The 27999-nt window shown below is 37.9% G+C and overlaps 1 protein-coding gene across 1 annotated transcript; it reads left to right on the forward strand.

The window, feature by feature from the left end:
- Nucleotides 1-27401, forward strand: LOC126268135 (eukaryotic translation initiation factor 2 subunit 2). The gene is made up of 7 exons (XM_049973667.1): nucleotides 1-199; nucleotides 8257-8458; nucleotides 10640-10800; nucleotides 19748-19865; nucleotides 26384-26588; nucleotides 26665-26938; nucleotides 27174-27401. Exons 1-7 carry the CDS (start codon nucleotides 182-184, stop codon nucleotides 27216-27218), a joined length of 1023 nt encoding a protein of 340 aa, XP_049829624.1. The 5' UTR covers nucleotides 1-181; the 3' UTR covers nucleotides 27219-27401.
- Nucleotides 27402-27999: the final 598 nt, after the last annotated feature.

A 27999-nucleotide genomic window follows, 5' to 3' on the forward strand; every position in this document is an offset into this window, starting at 1 on the left:
ACTATTCGGTGTCATAAGGAATCTTTGCAATTGCATGTGGCTGTGTCAATGGAGAAGTAAAGCTGATGCAATATTGTGGTGTATGATTTCATTGGGAGATATAAATACTGCGTGAAAATCGATTGAGTGTTATTGAGTTTTCAGAATCATACAGTAACAGGCGTCGCTGATATTTCCGAAAATGGCGGATGAAGAGTCGGTAAGCAACAGTGCTATGTAGGTTATGTACACATATGCGAATAAGTATTTGTATTTGAGGATTAGTACTACTAAATTGTCCTGTATTTTTGCGTATCATAATGCAGATCTGAAATAGGCTTACTTTGATGTAACTTGTAAGCATTTTGTACGTGTTAGTGTGTTATAAATGAAACTGATCGATCGCTGAATTGAGCTATAGGCAAAGCAAGTGGTTTTATTATGTTGCTAGTGTAGTTGTAAGCAGAGTTGTTTATGCACGAAACTGTTGTGTGATAAGCACTCTACAGAGTTGTCTTTGTGAAAGCTGCACCTGTGGATGCTGAAATAGATAAGAACAATTTGGAAAATGTGTAAACAATGAAGCACACACCATGGATGTTGTTGTTGTTGTGGTCTTCAGTCCTGAGACTGGTTTGATGCCGCTCTCCATGCTACTCTATCCTGCGCAAGCTTCTTCATCTCCCAGTACCTACTGCAACCTACATCCTTCTGAATCTACTTAGTGTATTCATCTCTTGGTCTCCCTCTACGATTTTTACCCTCCACACTACCCTCCAATACTAAATTGGTGATCCCTTGATGCCTCAGAACATGTCCTACCAACCGATCCCTTCATCTGATCAAGTTGTGCCACAAACTTCTCTTCTCCCCAATCCTATTCAATACTTCCTCATTAGTTATGTGATCTACCCATATAATCTTCAGCATTCTTCTGTAGCACCACATTTTGAAAGCTTCTATTCTCTTCTTATCCAAACTATTTATCGTCCATTTTTCACTTCCATACACGGCTACACTCCATACAAATACTTTAAGAAATGACTTCCTGACACTTAAATCTATACTCGATATTAACAAATGTCTCTTCTTCAGAAACGCTTTCCTTGCCATTGCCAGTCTACATTTTATATCCTCTCTACTTCGACCACCATCAGTTATGTTGCTCGCCAAATAGTAAAACTCTTTTACTACTTTAAGTGTCTTGTTTCCTAATCTAATTCCCTCAGCATCACCCGACTTAATTCGACTACATTCCATTATCCTCATTTTTCTTTTGTTGATGTTCATCTTATATCCTCCTTTCAAGACACTGTCCATTCCGTTCAACTGCTCTTCTAAGTCCTTTGCTGTCTCTGACAGAATTACAATGTCATCGGCGAACCTCAAAGTTTTTATTTCTTCTCCATGGATTTTAATACCTACTCCGAATTTTTCTTTTGTTTCCTTTCTCAATATACAGATTGAATAACATCGGGGAGAGGCTACAACTCTGTCTCACTCCCTTCCCAACCACTGCTTCCCTTTCATGTCCCTCGACTCTTATAACTGCCATCTGGTTTCTGAACAAATTGTAAATAGCCTTTCGCTCCTTGTATTTTACCCCTGCCACGTTTAGAATTTGAAAGAGAGTATTTCAGTTCAACATTGTCAAAAGCTTTCTCTAAGTCTACAAATGCTTGAAACGTAGGTTTGCCTTTCCTTAATCTTTCTTCTAAGATACGTCGTAGGGTCAGTATTGCCTCACATGTTCCAGTATTTCTACGGAATCCAAACTGATCTTTCCCGAGATCAGCTTCTACTAGTTTTTCCATTCGCCTGTAAAGAATTCGAGTTAGTATTATGCAGATGTGGCTTATTAAACTGATTGTTCTGTAATTTTCACATCTGTCAACACCTGCTTTCTTTGGGATTCGAATTATTATATTCTTCTTGAAGTCTGAGGGTTTTTCGCCCGTTTCATGCATCTTGCTCACCATATGGTAGAGTTTTGTCAGGACTAGCTCTCCCAAGGCCGTCAGTAGTTAAAATAGAATGTTGGCTACTCCCGGGGCCTTGTTTCGACCCTGGTCTTTCAGTGCTCTGTCAGACTCTTCACGCAGTATCATATCTCATCTTCATCTACATCCTCTTCCATTTCCATAATATTGTCCTCAAGTTCATCGCCCTTGTATAGACCCTCTACATACTCCTTCCACCTTTCTGCTTTCCCTTCTTTGCTTAGAACTGAGTTTCCATCTGAGCTCTTGATATTCATGCAAGTGGTTCTCTTTTCTCCAAAGGTCTCTTTAATTTTCCTGTAGGCAGTATCTATCTTGTACCTAGTGAGATTAGCCTCTACATCCTTACATTTGTCCTCTAGCCATCCCTGCTTAGCCATTTTGCACTTCCTGTCGATCTCATTTTTGAGACGTTTGTATTCCTTTTTGCCTGCTTCATTTACTGCATTTTTATATTTTCTCCTTTCATTAATTAAATTCAATTTTGCAGATTGATAATCACATCAACTTGAACCAAACGTTTAACTGTGTTCAAAAAAGCACGAATGTTTATGAATTTATACTGTTCATGATGTTATTAAAATGCAGTAAATATTGAATTTTCAGGCGGTGAAGAATCACTGAAGTTTAAATAATTGGATGTAGTATGTACTTTAGTATTATTGTGGTATCTATAACACATATGATATCAGATGCATAAATATTTAAAGTTTGATGGCACGTAACCATTCTTTCTCTCCTCGACAGTAAATTGTACAACTAGCCTTCACAATCTCCTATTCATTGTTTGTAGAAGTTCATAGAGTACAATGGGGAATCTTTAAGGGTTTGGGTCTCAGTTAAATACTAAGTATCAGTTTTGGTGTAACTGAACATGTAGACCTATACTAGTAAGTGGGATGAAAACTGAATCTAATCTAATCTAATCTAATCTGTTGCTATGATTTCCATCTTGGTAATATACCTCCTCTGAATTGATATTCGAAGTATGATTATTTCTCAAAGAAGTGTCCCGTGTTATTACCATACAAACTGGAATGTTTGCCACATAAAATAAATAGAAAAAGGCACTAATCATCTTAATTTCGTACAGAAAAACTGAATCTGGTTTATTTGTTTACTCCATATTGTTTTTACCTGTTGCATCATTTCCTGAGATATTAAGCACATTAGAGTTGTCTGTGTTAAAGCCACACCTAAGGATGTTAAGATGGCTAAGAAATATTTGGAAAATGTGTAAACAATAAAATAATGTACTATTAATTCTAATATTAACATTTCTTTTGCTCTTGGTCATTCAGCATATCAGTATGACATGTCAGGTACATTGCATGCATAATACAAAGCATAGACAAATTCTGACCAGATCTGGCAAAGATGGTGCAGCATGGCTTTTTCAGTAGAAATAAATATAAATAAATAATGCTGACAATTTCGCAACACTTAAAAAAACATTTGGCTGCTAAGAAAGAGTCACCTGAAGAATGGGATACAACTTGTCGGCTTTGACGTATTACATCATATGTTAGTCATTGATATTAGTTGTTTATTTTTGAGCCGTAAATAATAAGTCGGTTATCTTCTGTGGCAGAACGTCGTAGCCCAAAATAAAAATAAATGAATGTGTTATTAAGAGAGAGACTTTGTTTATGCGTTTTGTTGCTTGTGGCAATTTTAAATCAATTGATCAAATACTGAATTCTCTCTTTGTTGATACTATAACTAGCAAAGAAAAAGAAGAAGAGTACCCCAGTTGCATTATGTATGTTTTAGCCTACTCTTCAGTTGACATGTATATTAATGGAAGTATTTTACCTCTGTCGTTCTTTTCACCTTCGCTAGTGCTAGTTTCCTATTCTTCAGTTGGTTGTGGTCCTGGGAAGGTGAAGAAATCGATGCATTAAAATTTATTTCCTATGCTTCCCTTCGTAGTAGGACAACTGTAGAACTGGATACAACCTATTTATGTTAACTGGGGTGTTTCATGCAGTTTTTTAGCAGTTGTATCATATCCTTCAGTTGACCTATATAGATCAACTAAAGAATATGATACTGGAACTTTCTACTGTAAAGAAAGTCATATATGTAACATTACATTTGGAATATGGATATATGTGATATATATCTAGGATCTGTTTTCTCTGTACTAAATTCCTTTATTTCTCAACATTTGTTTGTGTCTTTGCAATTCATCATCTGTGGTAACTTGTGATACCATTTCTTAAAGCTGACAGGTTGTATCCCATTCTTCAGTCTTCTTAAAACCAAACTGTGTTTTCCGTAGGGTGATATAAATATTCAGTTAATAAACTGTGGGTGGGGCTACAGCTACTCTACATAACTTTTATGGTGCTTGGAGTTGCATAGGTATAGATTTAGCTACCCTGCACAGCGTCTACTTATGTAGACCTATTTTGACAGTTTGCCATGCAGAGTATATCTGTTATAAGTGTAGTTGTTCATTGGTATGTTTTGTGGTAGTTATAGAGTATAATTGACTGCGCAAATATTCTGACATTGTATAGCAAAGAAATGGGGTGGAAATGTCCACAGCAAAATCACCTGCAGTAATGTTTCTCTAACTACGAAAGAACGAGCCTGAGGTAATTGTACTCAGGGGTCAACTGAAGTTTGTGGAACCTATAATGTAGCTATGTTTTGTTACATGATGTTATGTTTCCCTGCCCTATTTCGGTTGCATGCTTTTGGTGACCGCATTATGTCAGCGGTGGTGCTGCTCTGTAGATTGAGTTCCTCTGTTTATAAGTTATGTGTGAGTGTTCTTAATGTGGCATTGGACTTAGTGCTTAGTTACTGGATTCTGGTAAGTTTATTTTGTTGGCTTGCAGGTTGTTACTTTAATTCGTTAGTTACTGGCTACTCACTGTTTTTAGTTTTGGAATTGTTAGTTCACTGTGTTGGTAATGGTTGGAACTTTAATTTTTAGTTTTTTTGTTTGATACTAGTGGTGGATCCTACGATGAAATGAGTTGTGCTTTATCGGTGTCATAGGCTTTGCTTGAACTGTATACTTAGTGAAATTTCTGATACAACTTTTTTTAATTGTGGTTTTGTTGGTTGCTAAGGACTTCTTTTACTGGATTTTTGCATTACTGTTTGTTTTGGTATGTCTTCCATATTAGGGTTATTATATTTAGTTTGTCACCCCCCCCCCCCCCCCCCAAAAAAAAGAGAGAGAGAGAGAGAGAGAGAGAGAGAGAGAGAGGAGGAGGAGGAGGAGGAGGAGGAGGAGGAGGAGGAGGAGAAGAAGAAGAAGAAGAAGAAGAAGAGAGTTCCTGCAGTTGTTTCATTAAATCCATGTTGTTTCTGCAGTTAAATATTTTTTGTAATGTTTGTGTTTATGCATGTAATGAGTGACGTTATGGTTGCCACATTTGTATGAGCCTGAAATAGGGGTGTCTGCCATCTTGCTTACACCACAGATTAAAGCCCATTGGTGGCACCGCAATCTTCAGTTTTGTTGTGCTCAGTCTTCCATCAAGGAAGTTGTGAAATATCTTGGACAGCAAAAATTAACATGAAAGTTGCCCGTAAACATGTTGCTCCAAAATAAAAGATGGCTATCAACTTCCACATGGTACTAATGCCTTACTGGGTGATGAAATGCCTAGTAATTGATTATAGGAGTGATAGTTATGAGTTGGCAATGGTTAGATATCTGAAAAAAAATTACAAATATTTACAGAGAGTGCACTGTGTTCTTGTGGGAGCAGTACGCTTTGTCCCTTTGAAGTGGTGCACCTCCGATTCACCTATGCTGACAGTAACTGTTTGAAAATTTTCTTTTGAAAAGAGCTGATACTAAGTGAAACGGTTAGAAACCAGCTTGAGGTTATTTTTGGAAAATGTTTAGGCCTAACTGGATACCTCTAAATTATTAGCACTCTTCCTTCTGTAGTACAAGTGGAGGCCTACTTGTGTTGTCATAGGATTTCCAGGGAGTTTCTTATCTTGTATAAAGTTGTAGTGTATATAAGACTTAAAACTTTTTCAGTTGAAGGTAATAACTCATTCCTTTTGAGCAAAATGTGCACAGAAAAAATAATAAACTTAAAGAGCATTCTAAATTGCAAGTTTGCAGTTGACAGATTTATTATTCAAATTATATCAAGATATCAAGAGAGCCAAGCATCATGCCTATTGATGTGAGAAGGCAATCCGCCCCCCCCCCCCCCCCCCCCACACACACACGTGTGTCATCACATTACTGGCATTAATATTAAATGTCTGATAAATTTTCATATTATCCAAACAGTAAGCAGGCTATTAATTGTAAAATTGTAAAAGAAACCTTGTTGGTGTTTGTAATGGGAGAGGTTGATATGCTGTGCTGGCACAAAATCTTGTGGGTGAAACTTAAGATGCTGTTAAAATTGACATCTCCACCTTACTAATAGACTGCACCAGAATCTCAATGATTGATATAGTATCATGGGTAATGTGGTGGACTCCCATTGGGGGGGGTGGGGGGGGGGACCCAAATCCTCAATCTGTTCAGCCATCAGGATTTAGGTTTGTCATAGTTTCTTTGAATTAAATAAAATAGAAAGAAACTTCCACATGGGAAAAATATCTTAAAAACAAAGATTCCAAGACTTACCAAGCGGGAAAGCGCCGGTAGATAGCCACAATGAATGAAACACACAAACACACACACAGAATTTGAGCTTTCGCAACCGGCGGCTGCTTAGTCAGGAAAGAGGGAAGGAAAAGGAAAGATGAAACGACGTGGGTTTTAAGGGAGAGGGTAAGGAGTCATTCCAGTCCCGGGAGCGGAAAGACTTACCTTGGGGGAAAAAAGAATAGGTATACACTCTCTCTCTCTCTCTCTCTCTCGCGCGCGTGCGTGCGTGCGTGCGTGTGTGTGTGTGTGTGTGCGCGTGCGTGCATGCGCGCGAGTATATACCTATTCTTTTTTCCCCCTAAGGTAAGTCTTTCCGCTCCCGGGACTGGAATGACTCCTTACCCTCTCCCTTAAAACCCACATCCTTTCATCTTTCCTTTTCCTTCCCTCTTTCGTGACGAAGCAGCCGCCGGTTGCGAAAGCTCAAATTCTGTGTGTGTGTTTGCGTGTTTTATTCATTGTGCCTATCTACCGGCGCTTTCCGGCTTGGTAAGTCTTGGAATCTTTGTTTTTAAGATATTTCTTTGAATTAATTCAGACTAGAGTCAAGACTGGCTCTTTGAAAAAACCATAACAAATTTTGTACCCTATCATTGTCCAGTATGAGCTTGTGATCTGTCTATTGACGACTCATTACAGTTTTGTCATCACATCACAGTACTCTGCAGAGAGGTTTCAGATTTAACTCAGGATTTTGATCCATTGTTTGATGATTAGGAGCTGTTTGCAGCCAGATAGTTTCTCATGACTCAAATTTCTTGATTTGATGGTCGCTATCTGCAGGTTGAAAACTAATGTGCTTTCTGTCTTACAGGGTAGAGAAGGGAATTGTGCTCTTTAACAAATGTCATCATTATTTGTATTCATAGCTCCATTTAACAAATGTTGTAATTGCTTTGAATCTTCATTGCTATCCATTTTACATAGAATACTGTCTTCTTTGTATTTGCCACAACTATGTTGCCACACTGAATAGTCATTCAGACCACGGTATACCTGTATGCATTATCAGAAATGAAGTAGAAAAGTAATTTTTGTGGTTGAAAATGGTGATCTTTGTACAGTGCCTTATTTATCCAATATGGTATTGTAATGCTACTTAATCATCTGATTAAAGGCAGATATTGGCCTTATTGCTGAAGGTATTCTGATTCATGAGGTATGATAATATTGATGCTACTAACAGTCTGTGGCTACTGTTAATGTTAGTTCTGCTACAGTATAAACAAGATACTTATGTGCTTGATATAAGGCATGTGCAGTATCTTGTTATACTTAAGGACTAAATATAAATAGTTGTTGGTGCACTCAGAAATAAAAAGCAGAATATTAAGTATTGCCCTTTAGAGTTGTAATTGTCCCTCAAGAAGGAATACAACATAATAATCAGTCAAGACAGTACACAGTTTGTTGACAAATTACATCCAGATTCATACTATTTGATCAGACTGTGGCAAAAGAAATTCATTTATTGAAAATTTCCTAATATTCTTGTGTTCAGAGCAGCATTAACTTTCACAGTACAAGTTTATTAGGTCAACTTCTTTCCAATAGAAACTTAAGTAAATTATAAAAAAGTGTATGTCCTTGTTTCATAAAGTTTCATTGTTTTGCTTTTGTTTTTATTGAAAGATTTTTGACCCAACATTAAAGAAGAAAAAGAAGAAGAAGAAGACCACATTTGACATTGATGCAGCCTTAGCAGAGGGCACTGTACAGGATGGAAATGAAACTGGAGATCCAGCAACAACAGATAAGGAGAACCAAGAACCACAAAATCAGGAGCCGCTGCCTAAAGCTGAACCAGAAGCTCCAAAGGAAATGGAGGTTGACGGTAATGAAAATGACATATAGACTGAAAGCTCAGTAATGCATCTTTAAAGTAGCCAGAAGTTTGCCATTACTTCATCTACAAAGAAATTATATACAAACACCAGATACTGTGTTTGATCACTGACAACGTGCAGTAACTGTAAAAATAGTATTCTGACAGCTGCTATTTGTATAGCGTTTTATTTAGGCTACCAGTTTAGACTTCCCAATAGTCATTTTGCAGCCCCTGTTGTATGAATGCCAAAAAGCCTACTTACACAGGTGTATAGCAGGGAACCAATATTTACACCTATTGTCATGAGGAGACATCTTGAGTAATGTGTGCTCTTTGCACATGTATTATAGGGGCATGCGTGAAGTTCAAATATTGCTTGTGAAGTGTTCTGTGGAAACCAGGTGCAGGTATTGGTTCCCTGTTATATGCTTGTACAATTCGATGCTTTTTGTCATCCATACTACAGGGCCTGAGATGGCTCTATTGAGGAGTAGAAACTGGTAGCCTAAATAAAAGCTATAAAAATAATGGCTTTTGTAGTACTATTTTTACAGTTCACACCCCATAATCATAGTATAGTCACATTTGTGTCAGTAATATCTTTTTCTGACTTTTTAATTTTTTTTAATGGTTTTACTTCACTATATCCCTATATTACTCTATATGTCAGGTATGTGCTAGGTGACAGACAGTAGCTGAGCTGGATATTTCATAGAATTTGAGTATTTTCTAAATGTTTTTGTTTCTTATTGAGGAAGGTGTGGCATGTAAAAAGAGCCAAAAGCTATCATCACAGGTAGGTGATCCTTGTGGCAAGGGGTTGGGGCTGGGAGTGACATAGGTATGGACTAAGATGTGTGGAGATTGGGTCAGCAACAACACCACTTTAGGAGGGTTGAAGTGTCTCAGGCAAGATGTCCCTCATTTCAGGGCATGATGATAGGTAATCAAAGCCGGCAGAAAATTTGGCTCTGCTGTTCCAGTGTGGTGTGGTACTGGGTTATAAGGGGACATGCCAGAGTATATGGGTTAAAAATTTACAGAAAACTAAAAGGCAGTAATATATTTAACGTGGAGTCAGGTTCAGCGAAAAGACTACTACTCTACACCTGTCTTCTACTGAAGAATTCTTTGAGGACAATTTTACAGTTTGAACAAGGAAATTATAAATTTACTTTTTTACACTGGAAACTGTAGTATGTAACTTTGTAGCAACATCTCAGAAATGTATAAAAAAAACTATGCAAAAACCCGATATGTCTCCATTACATGAAATCAGCAATCATTTGAAATTTTATGTTATCAGGTGAATAAATCTATTTATCTAACTTGTGGTGTAATAGCCAATCCACACACACAGCACTTCCTATTCCAGTCCTGTCACAGGTTTATTGTACCCCCTGAGGCGTCACGCCACCTGTGAAAGCAGTCATGTCATTTACCAGCTCTGCTGCAATCATTGCACAGCATTTTATATTGGTATAACTAATTTTATATTGGTATAACTACCATTGAGCCATCCATCAGGATGGACAGCCAGCACCAAACTGTGCCCAAGAGCACAGAAGACCACCCTGTGGTATAACATGGAGCTGAACATAACACACATGATATCAGTGGCTTTTGTGTACCCTAGCCATCTGGATCCTTCCCACCACCAAGAGCTTTTCTGAGCTCTGCAGATGGGAGTTATCTGTGCAACACATTTTCTGCTCCTGTAATTATCGCGGCATCAACCTATGGTAACATACTGTCCCGAAAACCTCCACCCAACAGTTTCCACCCCCTCTGTGCCGTCACCTCATCCCCGCTCTCATCTCCCACCCCATTTCATGAGTCATGGTTGGGGTAACGCAGTTGGTAGATCACTTGCCCGTGAAGGGGTAAGGTCCCGAGTTTGAATCTGCCACAAAATATTATTTTGCCAGGAAGTTTCATATGAGTGCACATTTCGCAGCAGACTGAAAATTTCATTCTAAGTCAATCCTTACAAGCTTTTTGTGACATTGTTTAGCTATCTTTCCTCCTCTCAGTTTCAGTATGAGAAGCATATGCTTTGAAAATGTAAATGATTTCGGTAGTTTGTATTACTGCTTGCAGTATTTTCATGTAGTTTTAATGTTTATAAAAAAATTTATTAAGTTCTGGAGCAATGTATAAGTATTAATTTTTGCTTGGTTATCACAGATACCAATCTCGATCTTGAAAATTTTGGTAAAAAGAAGAAAAAGAAGAAGAAGACTTTTAATTTGGAAGAGCTTGATGGGGCATTACCCGATACGACTAATAAAACAAAGGAGGAAGGGCCAATGGAAGTTGAAGCTCTACAGGAAGAAGCAGCAGTTGAGGTAAAGTATCAGATGTCCAGGAAGTGCAGGCAGTTAAGGACCAGAAATTTTTAGATTCTGAAGTAACCTAGATATCTTTCAAAACTGGAGAGAGAAATTGGCCAATTGTAAAACATGTAAGGAGATGTATGGCTAGAGTCAGAGTAGTCACACCTGAAGATCCAGATGAAATAATGGGATTGTATACTTGAGAAACAGTGACATGTGAATATGCTGTTGCAATCATGGTATATAAAGTTATAACCTTGCACTGAAGTTAATTACACTGTAGTTTTCTACTTAATATTGCACTACTTACCTGTAGCAAAACCAGGATGCTGCTCGATTGAAACTGAAATATTATGGCTGGAAAAGGGAGTGGCTTGTTGAATCAAAGGGTGTGTTGGCTGATGAGGACATGGAACATTTTAGTTGTTACCGCCTGTAGTGTTCCCCTTCCAAGAAAAATAAGGTAATAAAATTAGGACCTGCATCACAAGCAGTTATCAAACGTAATGCTGCCAAGGTTGTGGTTTGAGGCATATGTCGTGAAAGGATAATATGCAAATCCAGGTGCCATGGCATTTCTAGGCTCAAAAAAATCGTCTCTGGGTATGTGTGATTACTTTTTTTGTAACCTCATACTTTAGCTAACATGCATTCAACACTTAGAAATTCGTCAGTCAGAGCACCAGTCACCAATCAGCTTGCACTCCTCCCCCCCCCCCCCCCCCCCTCTCCACTTGTTGCACGATTTTATCGGGCTGGGTGCTTAACCTGCCACTCCACTGCTCATCACACCCATTTGTGCAAACTATTTTACAGTATTGAAACCACTATTTAACCTTCTTTTTTACTACTATATTGCTCCATAAAGTGGCCACTATTCCTGTTAAATTTTAACAACTGTAAAGCGTTTTTGCACACTCGGATTGAATTGCAGCACACATTTCTCAACATAAAGATGGATTTTTTCGAGACATTATTACATTCCACCCGTAATCAAATTAAAAAGTCCAAACTGAGACTTAGTGGTCTTGTAAGTAGTCGATAAATGACACTACATTCTCACAATATTGTTCTGAGCTCCCTCATTTAAATGTAGCTAACAGCCCTTACTTATTGAATACATCTTGTATATTCTTTTATGATGTGAGGTACTTAGTGTCCTTACTTCTTATTTGTGCAAAAATAAATTTTGATGTCGGCCTTCTTGATTAAGTTTGAGAAAGTCTTTTTAAATGTGGAATACTAATATCTATACTTTCATTTTGGGTTCATGGTGTTCCTGGTTCTGGTTTTAAGCTTGTTTCTCAGTGCAAAAATTGGGAAACAACTTAAAAGTTGCACAAGCAAATCGGAAAGCTCAAAACACTGCAACAGTCTTTTGGAATTTTAGATGAACAAGTCCTATTTTCAGTACTTTACTCTTAACTGAAAAACTATCTGTTGTTGCTAAAAATGTCCTTCATTGTTTATTAGAGCATTTAATCCTTTATGCAAACATTTTGAGAATTTACTGAGTGGTGTTTTAGTTCTGTGTTTTAAAAAGAAAAATTTGTATGTCATTTTATACATCACGTCTCCTGCAGCATTTTGTACTGCAAGTTTTGTTCAGTTCGTGCTACCTACTTTTTTTTACACCCTTATTAAACAATGGATTCTTCATTTGATATATTTGTGGAATCAGTTAAACAAAAGGGGAAACTGTATTTGTTGTAATGATTTGTACGTTCCAGTGATAGTTCAAAAAATCACTTTCCATGGTTAAAGTTACTTTTAGTTGTGTATTTGTGAGCAGAAAACCTCCAGTCTCTTGTAACTACTTATTACATTCCTTTCCACACTAGTAATATAAATCTCCATATTGACTCTGAAGATGTTTTCATTTCATCTGGTACAACATTAACAGCTGAAATTAATTATAATGCTTAAAGTTCAGTAAATTTGAAGAGATCATGTTGATATGATAGTTGAAGGAGTTTCTTTTTCATTTTGTTGGGGTCACAATTTATCTGTCAGTTTCTTTGTGCACTTAAAGTGTACAAAAATGTCACACTTTTTTTACACTTATATCCGTGCAGTGTCAAGTCCTTTGCTCAAACCTGCATGGTTTGGTATGTTAACAGGTTACTTTTTTGTGATCTTTCATGGCTTTTTGGCATACAAGTTGTGTCTTTTACCTTGTAAGAGATCCACAACTTGTTGCATCGATGAAAATCCAGCTTATAATATAATAAACGTGTGTGTGTGTGTGTGTGTGTGTGTGTGTGTGTGTGTGTGTGTGTGGATAGATCACTTTTAGATCACTTTTTACCAAATAAAGGAGGTAATAAGCAGAAAAAATGAGTTACCTAGCCTGTTAAGGAATTTCTTTTTCAGTGCTAATGATACCTGTTGTCTTTCCTACTTGCTCGTCTGCTGAGTACATATCTTATGACTGTTGTGTAGGTGGTGTCTTATGAAGCTGAATTCAAAAGATAAGAGTAAGTGGCCAAAAATAGAGTGTTCAACTGCATATGAAGCACAGAATTGTAGATTATATCAAGGAACCCTGTCTTGCCATATACCCTTTTCGTAATCACAGTCTTTGTTTTATTCTAATGCTTCAAATTGAGAGAGAAAATAAGTGAAGCATTTTGACTTGACAGGTTGAAGCTACCCTTTATTAACAAGGTGATCAATAAACAGATATACACCTGTCACTGACTTCCCAAATAAACTAGCCTTTCAATGTTCTGTTTTTGTCATTGACAGGTCTCTCATTCCTTGAACAAGAGGAAATTGTTACTCAAAGTTTCTACACTGATAGTAGGCTACTTTTCTTACAACTTTGGTATGTGTCAAAAGGGTGTCTGTTCGTACTTTCTGAAGTATCTTATATAAGTTATGGTGTGAAGTAAGAATGCAAATATCGCAGAAAGGTGTTTAATCATGCTGTGTGAAATTACGTATCATACAACCAAAACTTTTCATGTGCTGTAATGTTTGTTTCCACTGTCTATATTGGACCTGCTTGCTTGATCTAGTCTTCAGGTAAAAAGGTTTTGTGGCAGATTTTCCCAGTAGAATTTGTTGGAGAACAGTGCCTTTCCTGTAATCTGCTGAAACTAGGGTTACAGTTATCCCAAGAATTTCTAAGGATAATTTGGTTCATAACTAGTGTAATTAAATAGGGCCCTCAGGATGACACTTTTGTGTCTGAAAACTTTATATATGTTGCAATGATTTCCTGTTGTGTGAAATTCTTCATGACATTATTAGGTTGAACAATATTTAAGGAAGGAAACTTAAATCTTGTGGGATAGTGTATGTGGATTAAAATACCTCTTCAGTATAGCATAGAGGAAAACTTGAACATAATTCTATTTTAAATGATAATATATTTTGTCATTTAACAGCAAGAAAATAATGTTTATTTGGAAAAAAACATTTTTGGTAAAAAATTGTGCAAAAGAAACCTTTTTTGCTTATTTTAAAAGAAATTTCTATGTTGTCCTAAGTAGTGTTGTGCTCCATGATGTATCTTCACAACTGGCAGTCACCAGCAGTGACAGTTTTTCTGGTGTTACAGGTTGCTGTTGATGCATTCCCTCTTTAAACAGGCTGTCTACGACCCGGGTAAACCGGGAGATCCGGGAAAAACCCGGGAATTTTTTTGAATTCCAGGAATTTTGTCATTGTTTTTGTTCTCAGTAAAATTTTTGTTACTTTGCCTGGCAAGAACCAATACTCTGACAAAGGATATTACTGTATCCTGCTACTGCAGAATAATACTGGAGCCATAAAACATGAATGAGAGAAAAAACTAAAATAAAACTTAAATTGCAAAGGAAATGCGCCATATACAGCAACAGAACACATTGCTCATAAAAGCGTCTGCCAACAGCAAAATGTGTCAAAGTCTTTAGGAAGACTATGCAATGCTTCGTAACAACAAATTGCCTCCGATCAGCATGACATCACAACTGTCAACATTAGATTTGTTTTAGCAGTTACGAGTGGGATCATGCACATGCACAGTTGAGTAGTACCTTCTTCCGCTTCTGGCTACAGAAAAAAAAGCAGCTAGGTCTTACCAGGAAAAATTTTACTGGCGCAGCAGCCTTGGATCTAGGAGTGTGAGGAGCGGGGGGGGGGGGGGGGGGGGGGGGGGCAAATTCATATAAAACTTGTTTCACAAAGCGCCTAGCATCCAGCTCATGTTGGTCTATTGATTATTCGTATGACTTTGAAACGTGTCCCTGTCAGTTTGTGAACATTGTTGAACACATTCTGAGTTGTGACTTCTGAAATTTTCCCGGCGTATTTGTTCTTCTAATAATTTCCGGGTATGCAGCCGGATCCCGTCAACATTCTGCCACGATATTTCGGCCCAGAGACGTCCGGCCATCATCAGGTGAGTACACAACTACTGAAGAGCCCAGGTGCAGTCGCGGTATTTATACCGATTCTCGCGCACGTGTTGACATGCGCGGCATAGCCGAGTTGTACGTGCTGCCCTCGGTGGTGAAAGTAAAAGATCATCTAGTCATTGAGTATCGAATGACGCTGTCTATTCCGCTGTGAATGTATAATTTTAATAACAGGATTCCAAGTTTTATCCAGTTGAAAGCCGTTGTCACGATTTATAAGATTATCGGCAAGACGTATTTCCACTGATTCCTTGATTACGGAATCCCAAAATCCGGAAACCGGAGCTAAAATTTTTGTTCCATTGTATTCCATTGAATGTCCCAATGAAATACAGTGCTCTGCTACTGCCGATTTTGACGGTTGCCGCAGACGGGTGTATCTTTCATGTTCTGTACATCGTTCATGGACAGTTCTTGTCGTCTGGCCAATATATGCAGAGCCACATTCACAGGGAATTTTGTAGACGCCTGCTTTCTTCAGTTGTAAATCGTCTTTAACGGATCCAACCAGGGCCCGGTTCTTTGCTGGTGGATGGAAGATAACCTTGATTTTATTCTTCTTCAGTAATCGGCCTATTTTCGACGACACATTCCCGGCGTATGGAAGAAACGCAGTTAATTTAAAGTCGTCATCAGCGTCCTCAGTGCGCTGCTTCTTGTTATGACAGTTGCGCATGGCCTTTCTTATTTGGCGTGAAGTGTAGCCATTCTCTTTAAAAACCTTCTCCAAGTGTTCTCTTTATGGAGGACTTTGAGGAGAAAGCACTTGAGTCTGCTGTCTTAAAGCCTACGGTCTTCTGGCGGTACGTAGATGATACTTTTGTTGTATGGCCTCATGGCAGACAGGAACTGGAGAAATTCTTTCATCATTTAAACTCTTTACATGAGAACATCAAATTCACGATGGAGATTGAAAAAGATGGCACTTTACCATTTCTAGACGTGCTAGTATGCCGTAAAAATGATGGGTCATTAGGACATTCTGTGTACAGGAAACCGACTCACACAGATCTGTATCTCCAGGCATCAAGCTGCCACCACCCAGCACAAACAGCCGGCGTTCTCAGTACCTTAATACATCGAGTGCATGTAATATCGGACGATGAAAACCTCCACGCAGAATTAGAACACTTGGAGAAGGTTTTTAAAGAGAATGGCTACACTTCACGCCAAATAAGAAAGGCCATGCGCAACTGTCATAACAAGAAGCAGCGCACTGAGGACGCTGATGACGACTTTAAATCAACTGCGTTTCTTCCATACGCCGGGAATGTGTCGTCGAAAATAGGCCGATTACTGAAGAAGAATAAAATCAAGGTTATCTTCCGTCCACCAGCAAAGAACCGGGCCCTGGTTGGATCCGTTAAAGACGATTTACAACTGAAGAAAGCAGGTGTCTACAAAATTCCCTGTGAATGTGGCTCTGCATATATTGGCCAGACGACAAGAACTGTCCATGAACGATGTACAGAACATGAAAGATACACCCGTCTGCGGCAACTGTCAAAATCGGCAGTAGCAGAGCACTGTATTTCATTGGGACATTCAATGGAATACAATGGAACAAAAATTTTAGCTCCGGTTTCCGGATTTTGGGATTCCGTAATCAAGGAATCAGTGGAAATACGTCTTGCCGATAATCTTATAAATTGTGACAACGGCTTTCAACTGGATAAAACTTGGAGTCCTGTTATTAAAATTATACATTCACAGCGGAATAGACAGCGTCATTCGATACTCAATGACTAGATGATCTTTTACTTTCACCACCGAGGGCAGCACGTACAACTCGGCTATGCCGCGCATGTCAACACGTGCGCGAGAATCGGTATAAATACCGCGACTGCACCTGGGCTCTTCAGTAGTTGTGTACTCACCTGATGATGGCCGGACGTCTCTGGGCCGAAATATCGTGGCAGAATGTCGACGGGATCCGGCTGCATACCCGGAAATTATTAGAAGAACATTCTGAGTTATTTTCTGAATGAATCGCAAGTTGATTTGTGAATGTGTGCATAGTGTATTACTTATATTTTAGGACAATTAATCTATAAAAAAGACACCACATGTCATAAAGAAAGCATGTAAACCATCTGAGAATGAATCACAACGATTTGAAACCAGTAACTGTAGCATTTGAATAAAGGAACTGAAAGTAAATTTGTGGCTGGGTGCTGTCCTAACACCATCAACATTTGTTTTCAAACAACAGCCACGGTCTCCATCATGTCATCATATGACAAAATTACATTCACATAATTACGGATGGCTAAAATACGTTATTAGTTTCAGATTTTATTTCCACATTTCTGACAGTCAAGCATTAATTGCCATGCAGAACAATGAAGTTATTTTTATCGGTTTGCTGAAGAAATTTTCTTTTATTAATCTTTTCCGCTGAGGCGCCCAATATATTTGAAACAAAGGGTTTAATTTGAAACTATTGGTTAGTTTCAACTGTTCGGAGCATTTCAAGTGTACGTTTTCATCTCCTAGAACGTATGGCATTATGCTATAACAAAGAACCAGACGTGAGATAACAAAGTACTGTTACCCAAGGAAATTTACATCCTGAAACAACATTGAAAAGCTTAATATAAAGTCGAAGCCTACTTCACTGGGAATCTGGGACTCATTTAAAAATCAGCTCTTTGATGACGAGCCACTTAGAAGAATTTATAGCCCAGAAGATCACACTTATATGTTGTTATTAAAAAAGTTACTGGTACATTTGTGTGATATATCTTAAAATGTAATACGTGCATAAAAGCCCAACATTATATGTGAAAGCTTAGGTTCTCTTGCAGTGTATTGGCCTTAGAGATCAATATTATATGTGAAAGCTTTGTTTTTCTTGCAGTAACATTATATATATTAATTTAAACCATTAACTTTTCCTGTTCGTGTGTTTGCGCTACTTAAGTGATGTTGCTATTGGCTGACTACATCACGTGTCCGAAGCTCTGAATATACACTGTCATCGGCTGGCGAGATCACGTGACATGAACTATGACTGGCTTACAAATACGCATCGCAATTTCGATTTCAATGCTTCGGAAAGTAACATGCGGTGCTTGGTGGAATTCGAATTTATACTTTCGTAATACGAAAATATGCAGTGTACATGTTACTGCACATCAAACATCTTTCCAAAAGGTGTATCGTTTTGGGTAAAGCGCCGGGAAATTCTACGCGCATATGTAAAACCATAACCATTCAAAGGACTGATAAATTATACAGTTCCGAGAGAAAATATACTGTCAATTAACAGGGAAAAACAATGTTTCCACGCGGCAGAAAGTGTATTTTTAACTGGGAAATCAGGGAGAAACCTGGGAATTTTTTTTCCTTGTCCATGTATACACCCTGTTAAAGTTTAGGGCCTGTTAATATTATTCTGCCTGTTACAATCAGTCAGCTTCAAAATTTGTATTTATGTTACATCTGACAACCAAGGAGAAATGAGTTGGACCGCCATAGCAAATAATTGTAATAGCCCTCCATAAGTTAAAGGTTTTTCCACACAACATTGAAAAGATATTTTGGTTTAAGTGCACTTACAATGTCCATGGTTCTCCTGTTGTGTGCTGCTGTTGGCAGCTCATTGCCTTTGATCTTGGTTAATTTGCTAGGCAATGGGAATAGTTGAATTTAATGATTTCTTTTGATGGAAAATAATGAATTGATTACTTTTGCTTTTGACAAGAATGTTATAATTTGGTTGAGAGTAGGCAAAGCCAGTGAGCTCGTGACCATGAAATGATTGTGGTAACAAATTGATCTGTAATGTTGTCAGAGATATAGATTAGGTTGGAATGTGATAAATTGGATGGGTTGTGTTAAATTTAGTGAATATGAACACCAAACAATGATTGTGGTTACAGATTGTTGTGTAGCATAGCCTTAGATCTACATTCATTGTTGCAATCATTTATGGGCCTTCTTTCAGAATTTGGCACAGTTTTCAAAGCTATAGTTAACTTGGCACCTAGCAGCACAAAGTACCAACAAACTTCATCTACGAAGCATAGGAAATTATGAACAAGCAGTGTGATTGACTATCCACATGTGATCATGATACACCAAGTTCACTTCTTAGCATTCGTCACACAAACCATTAGCAACAGCAGCATGTGACAGAAGAGCCACGAACACTCTACATACACTTTTACCAATCTTTTTAAATTCCACCGTCATCTTCCAGATTGTTTCTTCCCTTATGTATGGTTCATCTTCTGAATACCAGGAAGGATTTTGATGGTAACAAAAAAATATAACTAACAAAAAAAACTTCTCATGCAAAAAATGTTCAGTTCAAAGTACTATTCAGCAGCACTAGTTTGATACAATCTTTCCAGTTGAAATTTGCAAGTTTGTAAGATTCACCATTCTGATGTTTGTAGGTTTGTAGAGAACACATTTAACCCATCTCAAAAGGAAAAGAAAGCCAGTGAACAATATCTGTTTGAAACGGGATAGTTGGAACTCAAAGCTTCTCTAATGTGAAGAGTTGTCAAATGAAACACTATTTTACTGTTCATATCATTTTACAGGACACATTTGATTTAGATATGGACTTCTCAAAGACCAAAAAGAAAAAGAAGAAAAGGAAAGATCTGGATGAACTTGTTGCTGAAGACGAGAAGGAAAAAGCAGAAGATAAAGAAAATGGTATGCCGCATTATGTCTTACATATCTCTAGTTCTAGATGGTATTCACTTTGAGAAAGATTTTCCTAAAAGAAAAACCATAGTTCTAATAAACAGTTGGGAAGAGCCCATGTCCACTGTTGGTGATACTGATATTATGTCTGTTGTCATCATTATGCCCCATAATTCACCAGACCTCTGTTGTGTTTGAAGACTGGGTTGTACCAAATGCAAAGTCAGTATCATGATAAAACATGCAGTGGTTTTTTGGACTGGATGCCCATCAGATTTCAATAACTCCTCATACTTTTGAGAATAGTGGCAGTCAGTGGAAAAGAAACATGCCCCCCCCCCTCCCCCCCCCAAAAAAAAACACACACACACACACAATTATCTTTGAAGCTGTCTTCACATACATAATAATTAAATCATGAATTTGACTGAATGAATTTACTAATCATTGCTTTTTAGTGTGCATTTTTCACACGAATGCGCTGTTTTCCTAAATTATGGTGTAGTTGGTCAGTGCAGTTTGTCATGGTTTCAGAAGATATTGGTGGATTGTATGGAAACTTTGGTTTGGTGTGTATTGGTTCCTTGTGCAGTCATTGTATCTCTAGTCCCTCTTGTGTACCACATTTCAAAGTTATATTAAAAACAAAGATTCCAAGACTTACCAAGCGGGAAAGCGCCGGCAGACAGGCACATGAACAAACACACAAACACACACACAGAATTAATAGCTTTCGCAACCGATGGTTGCTTCTTCAGGAAGGAGAGGGAAAGACGAAAGGATGTGGGTTTTAAGGGAGAGGGTAAGGAGTCATTCCAATCCCGGGAGCGGAAAGACTTCCCTTAGGGGAAAAAAAAGGACAGGTGTACACGCGCGCGCGCGCACACACACACACACACACACACACACACACACACACACACACACACACACACACACACACACACACACACATCCGCACATACACAGACACAAGCAGACATATTTGATATGTCTGCTTGTGTCTGTGTATGTGCGGATGGATGTGTGTGTGTGTGTGTGTGTGTGTGTGTGTGTGTGTGTGTACACCTGCCCTTTTTTTTCCCCTAAGGGAAGTCTTTCCGCTCCCGGGATTGGAATGACTCCTTACCCTCTCCCTTAAAACCCACATCCTTTCGTCTTTCCCTCTCCTTCCTGAAGAAGCAACCATCGGTTGCGAAAGCTAGTAATTCTGTGTGTGTGTTTGTGTGTTTGTTCATGTGCCTGTCTGCCGGCGCTTTCCCGCTTGGTAAGTCTTGGAATCTTTGTTTTTAATATATTTTTCCCATGTGGAAGTTTCTTTCTATTTTATTTACATTTCAAAGTTAGTTTATTAAAAAAATATAGATCTGCCTTCTTCAAAATTTTGAAAGTATTCCTCTCATTATGTTACGGGATCATTCTTTGCCAGAGCTGTGTGCCATGTTCTGTGGTCTGCACTTCGTCATTTCTTAATGTTTGTCACTGACAGCATAAATTAAAAAAACTGGCACTCCTTCCTAAACTTTGTAGCCATGTGTCATTATCTCCCCCCCCCCCCCCCCCCTCCCTCCTCTCTTGTGTTATCCTTTATTTGATCATTATCCACTAAATTCTCAGCAATCTAGGCCACACCTGGCCTCCGGTTGTCCAAGCAGAAATGAAGTGCACATCTGTAAATTGTTGTGCACAACAATGTTAGTTCATTATGATGTTAAACAATGTTATCCATATTTGAAATTGTGACTTTCTTTACAGTTTGGTGGTATCTAACTCGAGCAGGAACTTGAAACTTAAGATATGTTGAACTAAGGTTCTTCAGAAATCCATTACTGTTGAATACAAAGTTGGATGAGCAACTAGTTATGACATCAAAAAACAATAAGTGTTATTTGTTAATTGACAGTTTTCAACACAAATGGTTGAAACGTGAAATAGAGATCAGTGAGATTTTTTTGGTACAATTTAAGTGTATATTGAAAGGATACACAAATGAGACGTGGAGGTAGTGTACTTGTCACAGTAGACATGAAACTGATATCCACCAAGATAATCAACTGCAGATTCAATTTCTGAGCAAAACTCAGTATCAGGTGTGGGCATAAAGTTATTGGATCCTTCTGTTGCCCACCAGACTCGTCTCCTGATGTAACCGAGAACTTAGAGGAAACCTGAGTTCACTTATATGTAAGTTCCCCAAACATACTGTAATCATTGGTGGAGACTTTAATCATCCGACAATTAATTGGGAAAAATTACAGTTTTGTTAGTGATGGGCATGATAAGACATCTTGTGAAACATTATTAAATGCCTTCTCTGAAAACAACGTAGAACAAATAGTAAGGAACCCCACTGGCGATGGAAATATATTGGATCTAATTGCAACAAATAGGCATCATGTCTTTGAGGATGTCCACATTGAAATGGGCAACAATTTTTACCAAAGTGCAAAGGCCAACTAAACCAAGCAGAAAGATATACATGTTCAGTAAACTAGATAAAATATCAGTAGTGTCATATCTCATTGAGGAAATTGAAACTTTCAGCACAGGGCAAGAGAAATGTAGAGGAACTCTGGCTCAAGTTTAAAAGAATTGTTCACCTTGCACTGGATGGATATGTACCCAGTAGGACAGTTCATAGTGGGAGGAGACATCCATTGTATACAGTCACTGTAAAGAAACAGAATACTGCATAATAGGTGGAGAAAAAAAATAATCATGGGGGTAGAGAGAGAGAATGCTGAATGAAACATGTTTGGCTGTCAAGAGAGCAATGCATGATGCCTTCAATTACTGCCATAGCAGAATACTATTAAATGATCTTTCATGGAAACGAAAGAAATTTTGGTCATATGTAAAGTGGCACCAAAGTCTGTGTCCAGTCCCTAGTGAATGAAACAGGAAATGGAATTGAGGGTAACAGAGCTTTCGCTGAAGTGCTCAACTCCATTTTCAAATGTTCCAAACCCAGTAGAATTGCCGCAGTTTAATCCTTGTACCACTGAAAAGTTGAATGAAATAAGTATTAGTGTCAATGGTGTTGAGAAACGTCTGAAATCGCAAAAATTGAACAAAGCTCCAGGCCTCGATGGAATCCCTGTTAGATTCTGCACTGTAGTTTTGGCTGATTTAGCCCTTTTTCTAACTATGAACTATTGCACATCCCTTGAACAAAAAACTTTACCCAGTCCATGTAAAAAGGTACATCATACCCGCCCACAAGAAGGGTAGTACAAGAGATCCTCAAAACTACCATCCAATATCCTTGACATTGATGTGTTGTAGATTCTTAGAACATATTCTGAGATCAAATATAATAAGTTCTCTTGAATAGAATGACCTCAGTGGCAACCAGCATGGATTTCGAAAACGTCGATTGCGTGAAATCCAACTCGCAGTTTTCTCTAATGATATGCTGAAAGCTTTGGATCAAGGCAACCAGTTAGATGCAGTATTTCTGTATTTCCAAAAAGCATTCGACTCAGTACTGCACCTATGCTTATTGTCAAAAGTGTGACCTTGTGGGGTGTCAAGTGAAATTTGTGACTGGATTGAAGACTTTTTGGTATGGAGGGCGCAGCATGTCATCTTGGATGGAAAGTAGAAGTAACTTCGGGTGAGCCCCAGGAAAGTGTGTTGGGATGCCTGTTGTTCATGTTATATATTAACGACTTTCCAGGCAATATTAATAGCAAAACAAGGTTTTTTACAGATGGTTCAGTTATATATAATGAAGTACTATCTGAAAGAAGCTGTATAAATATTAAGTCAGATCTTGATAAAAATTTCAATATGGTGCAGAGTTTGGCAGCTTCCTCTAAATGTTCACAAATGTAAAATTTTGCACTGCACAAAATGAAAAGTGTAGTATCCTATGAGTATAATATAAATGAGCCACTGTTGGTATCATCCAGTTCATACAAATACCTGGGTATAACACTTTGTAGGGATATGAAATGGAATGATCACATAGGTTCAGTGATGGGTAAAACAGGTAGTAAGTAGACTTCAGTTTATTGGTAGAAAACATGGGAAGTGCAATTAGTCTACAAAGGACATTGCTTAAAAATCTCTTGTGCTACCAGTTCTAGAATATTGCTCAAGTTTGTGGGACCCATACCAGTTAAGACTAAGGGGACATTGATTGTATACAACACAGTTTTGTTTAATCATTGTAGGAGTATCACAGAGATTCTGAAGGAACTGTACTGGAAGACTAAAAGATAAACATAAACTATCCCAAGAAACTCTATTAACAATGTTTAGAGAACCAGTGTTGAAACGATTACTCTGGCAATATATTACAACTCCCTATGTACTGCTCACAATTGGATCGTGAGGATGATGATGATGATGATGCTGATAATAATAATTACTGGGTGCACACAGGCAATAATTCTTCCTGCACTTCATGCATGAATGAAACAGGAGGAAACACTAATAACTAATACAGTGGGACATACCCTCTGCCATTAACCTCATGGTGTTTGCAGAGTCTAGATGTAGATGTGGAATAGAGTGAGTTGGGAAAATGGAAGGTTGTGAGAAAGAGTGAGCATGAAGAACAGGACATAATTGACCGAGCGAGATGGCGCAGTGGTTAAACACTGGACTTGCATTCGGGAGGACGATGGTTCAATCCTGCGTACGACCATCCTGATTTAGGTTTTCTGTGATTTCTCTAAATCGCTCCAGGCAAATGCCGGGAAGGTTCCTTTCAAAGGGCACGGCCGACTTCCTTCCCCGACCTTCCCTAATCTGATGAGACCGATGACCTCGCTGTCTGGTCTCCTTCCCCAAAACAACCCCCCCCCCCCAGGACATAGTTGTTTATAGGTGGTTCATACTACTGTGCAGTGAAATAATTCCAGTCAGTCACCCAATAAAGAGAAAGACACAGCTGCGTATAACAGACAGTTTGGCGGCAGTAACTTGTTTCCAGCAAGGGAGAGCTAACTATCAAACTGTGAAAAAAATGACATAAAGTTCTTCACTGACAGTCACTGGTGAAAGTCACTCATCTAGCAAAAAGCATCCAGATGAGCTTGTAAAGAAGGTACATAAGATAATAGAGGGAGAATGTTTAACTGCTGGTGCCGTGCACAATGCTGATGAAACCAGCCTCTTTCACAAGATGCTTCCTTCAAAAGCATTAGCTGCCATGAATGACAAGGAAGCTTGAAGGTACAAACAACAGAAATGGTGTGTAACATTAATGGCGTCTTGTAATGTAAATGGTAATCATATACAGATGCCTATGGTGATTGGAAAATTCAAGCATCCACATTGCCATAAACACAGCATCAGAAGTACACTATTAATGTAATATTGTCCTCAGAAGAAAGTTTGGATGGACAGAGAAATATTCTCCCTGTTGTTTGCACAAGACATTTGTAACAGCTATGAGAAAAAATCTAAAGAAGAAACAGTTTCACTGAAAGCTAACTTTATTATTGATAAAGCTCCTAGTCATCTTTCTAATGTGACTCTCAAGTCCAGTTGTCTACAAGCACTCTTTCTTCTACTCATTGCAGCAGCCTCAATTCAGACCATTGATCAGAGAATTTTGGAATCAATTAAACATTATTGATATGCACTTCTTGTCTCTTTGCTGAATGAATGTGAAAACGTCCGTCTCTCTCTCTCTCTCTCTCTCTCTCTCTCTCTCTCTCTCATGGCAAACGACACACACACACACACACACACACACACACACACACACACACAGGGAAAGAGAGAGAGAGAGAGAGAGAGTGTGTGTGTGTGTGTGTGTGTGTGTGTGTGTGTGTGTGTGTGTGTGTGTGTGTGTTGTTCTATTTTTGAAAAAGGCCTTGTTTGCCGAAAGCTAAATTTTCAATAGTCTTTTTGTTGTGCCTTTCTATGACTCAGCATCTCTGCTATATGGTGATTAGCAATTATCCTTTTCATAATCTAAATTTCAGACACACTCAGTAATCTGACTCTTCCACTAATCCAACTCCCATATGTGCAAGGAATGGCTGGATTAGCAGGAGTCTATAGTTATTGTTATATCAATAGACTCTACAAAATGAATGAAGAAAACATCAGATGCCTCATCCAGAGATAGCTGCTTTGTTTGCACTCTATGTGGGTGTCATACTTAATGTTTTCTTTGTTTGTTTTTATGTATGTTTGTAGGTATGTACGTATGTTTGTATGTTTAAATAAGGTAAAGGTATAGCAGGTACAGATTTCAGCACATATTTTTTTCAATTGTGCTGTGATTCTCAAAAGAAAAAGCAATAGGCCTAGTTTGGATTATACCGTTCAATACTGTATTTTTGTAATGCTGCTTTCTTGCATTTGTGGCTTTCATTTTCATATTTTTGTGTTTCTCAAACATGCTGCACTGAGGTTGAGAAGTGTCCAGAACCTGGTAAGGAAACTTGTAAGTTTGTATCATTAATAGAGTTGATATTTGTACATTCATGCCTAAATGACACTATGTAACATCATACTGATAGTGTTTACATTAGTTTCCCTGAGACTTTTTTTTGTGTTTTCAGTTGAAGACAGCCAGACAACATGGTTTGGAGTTGATCGTGATTATACTTATGAAGAACTGCTGACCCGTGTTTTTGATATAATGCGAGACAAAAATCCTGACATGGTAGCAGGAAAGAAACAAAAGTTTGTCATGAGACCTCCACAGGTTGTTCGTATTGGAACAAAGAAAACCTCTTTTGCCAACTTCACTGAAATATGTAAAACGTACGGAGCCTATATTCTCATACATAACTTACTTTATTTTGTAATGTTAAATATTAATTTTGGTATATTTTTACAGATTACATCGGCAACCAAAACATTTACTAGATTTCCTATTAGCAGAGTTAGGAACCAGTGGGTCTGTAGATGGAAACAATCAGCTCATTATTAAAGGACGCTTCCAGCAGAAACAGATTGAAAATGTATTAAGGAGGTATATCAAGGAATATGTGACGTGTCACACTTGTAGATCACCTGACACTATTCTGCAGAAAGATACAAGATTGTTTTTCTTGCAATGTGAAACTTGTGGTTCTAGGTGTTCCGTTGCTAGCATCAAATCTGGTTTCCAGGTATGGCATGTAAATTATGTTTTTATTTATTTACATTGGTCATTAACAGTTATTCCAAATTACTCATGTAAAAATATGATTTTATGCAGATATGTATGAGAAGTTGAGTTATACCTTTTGAATACTTCTGATGGATTTAATTTTTTATGTAATGCTTTTGGATTTGTTCAAAATTATGTACTCAGTATTGCTTAAGTTTTCAGTTAATAACACTGATGCCTTCATTTCTGTGCAGGCTGTTACTGGAAAGCGTGCTGCTATCAGAGCGAAGACAGCTTGATTAACTAAGTGATTTCATACCTCATGTGGAAAAATTTAAGTGAAACAACAGATTTCCTTTAACTGAATTGTGTATTATACAGAAGAATTGTATAGAAATATACTGATGTTTGCAATCATGTGAATTTGTACTCTAGCATGTGTGTCCTTCATTATCTGTTTGAAATATGATCTGTGCTGTTAGTTTTTGATTTTTATTCCTAAAATCAATCCATTGTTTTGCAAACAAAAAATAATTTCACCATATTGATGATGGAAGCTCAAGACTCATTAATAACTGAAAATTGTTGACTTTTTTAAATAGATTATGTAAAAAATAAAGCTCAAGATGTAATATAACACAATCATTAATTCTCTTCAGTTGAAGAAAACCACAGAAAAAGCAACAGCTTGAATTGTAGCGATTTTAATGTAAATTTCTGAAAGGAATGTGACAGAAAAAGTTATCTATTCATCGTGTCAGCTGTAAGTTTCCCTGCTTGAGTAGCTCAAGACAGTAACACACTGGTACGTAATGTGTTCCTGTAAGAAGCAGAAGTTAAACACACATACTAAAACGTTGAGCAATACAGGTATTCAGTATTTTAAGAATGAAGAAGGGGAGTTTACAAACTAGCAAGAACAGTAAAAAAACTCAGAGTACTTTTCTTTTATAATATAAATAGCACTGTAACATTTTACAAAAATCCAGAAGTATGCACATCTTGTCAGACTTTTTTTTAGATCGGACAGGATTGCAACAGGTTTTGGAAATCAGGGAATTTCAAACACGTAAGGGAAAT

The sequence above is a fragment of the Schistocerca gregaria genome, chromosome 4 (assembly GCF_023897955.1).
Source record: "Schistocerca gregaria isolate iqSchGreg1 chromosome 4, iqSchGreg1.2, whole genome shotgun sequence".
NCBI classification, from domain to species: domain Eukaryota; kingdom Metazoa; phylum Arthropoda; class Insecta; order Orthoptera; family Acrididae; genus Schistocerca; species Schistocerca gregaria.

What these genes read in the sequence shown, in the direction of transcription:
- LOC126268135 (XM_049973667.1), top strand. An exon ending in AAAGGAAATGGAGGTTGACG is followed by an intron (nt 8,459 to 10,639) that starts GTAATGAAAATG and finishes TGGTTATCACAG; the next exon opens with ATACCAATCTCGATCTTGAA. An exon ending in AGGAAGAAGCAGCAGTTGAG is followed by an intron (nt 10,801 to 19,747) that starts GTAAAGTATCAG and finishes ATCATTTTACAG; the next exon opens with GACACATTTGATTTAGATAT.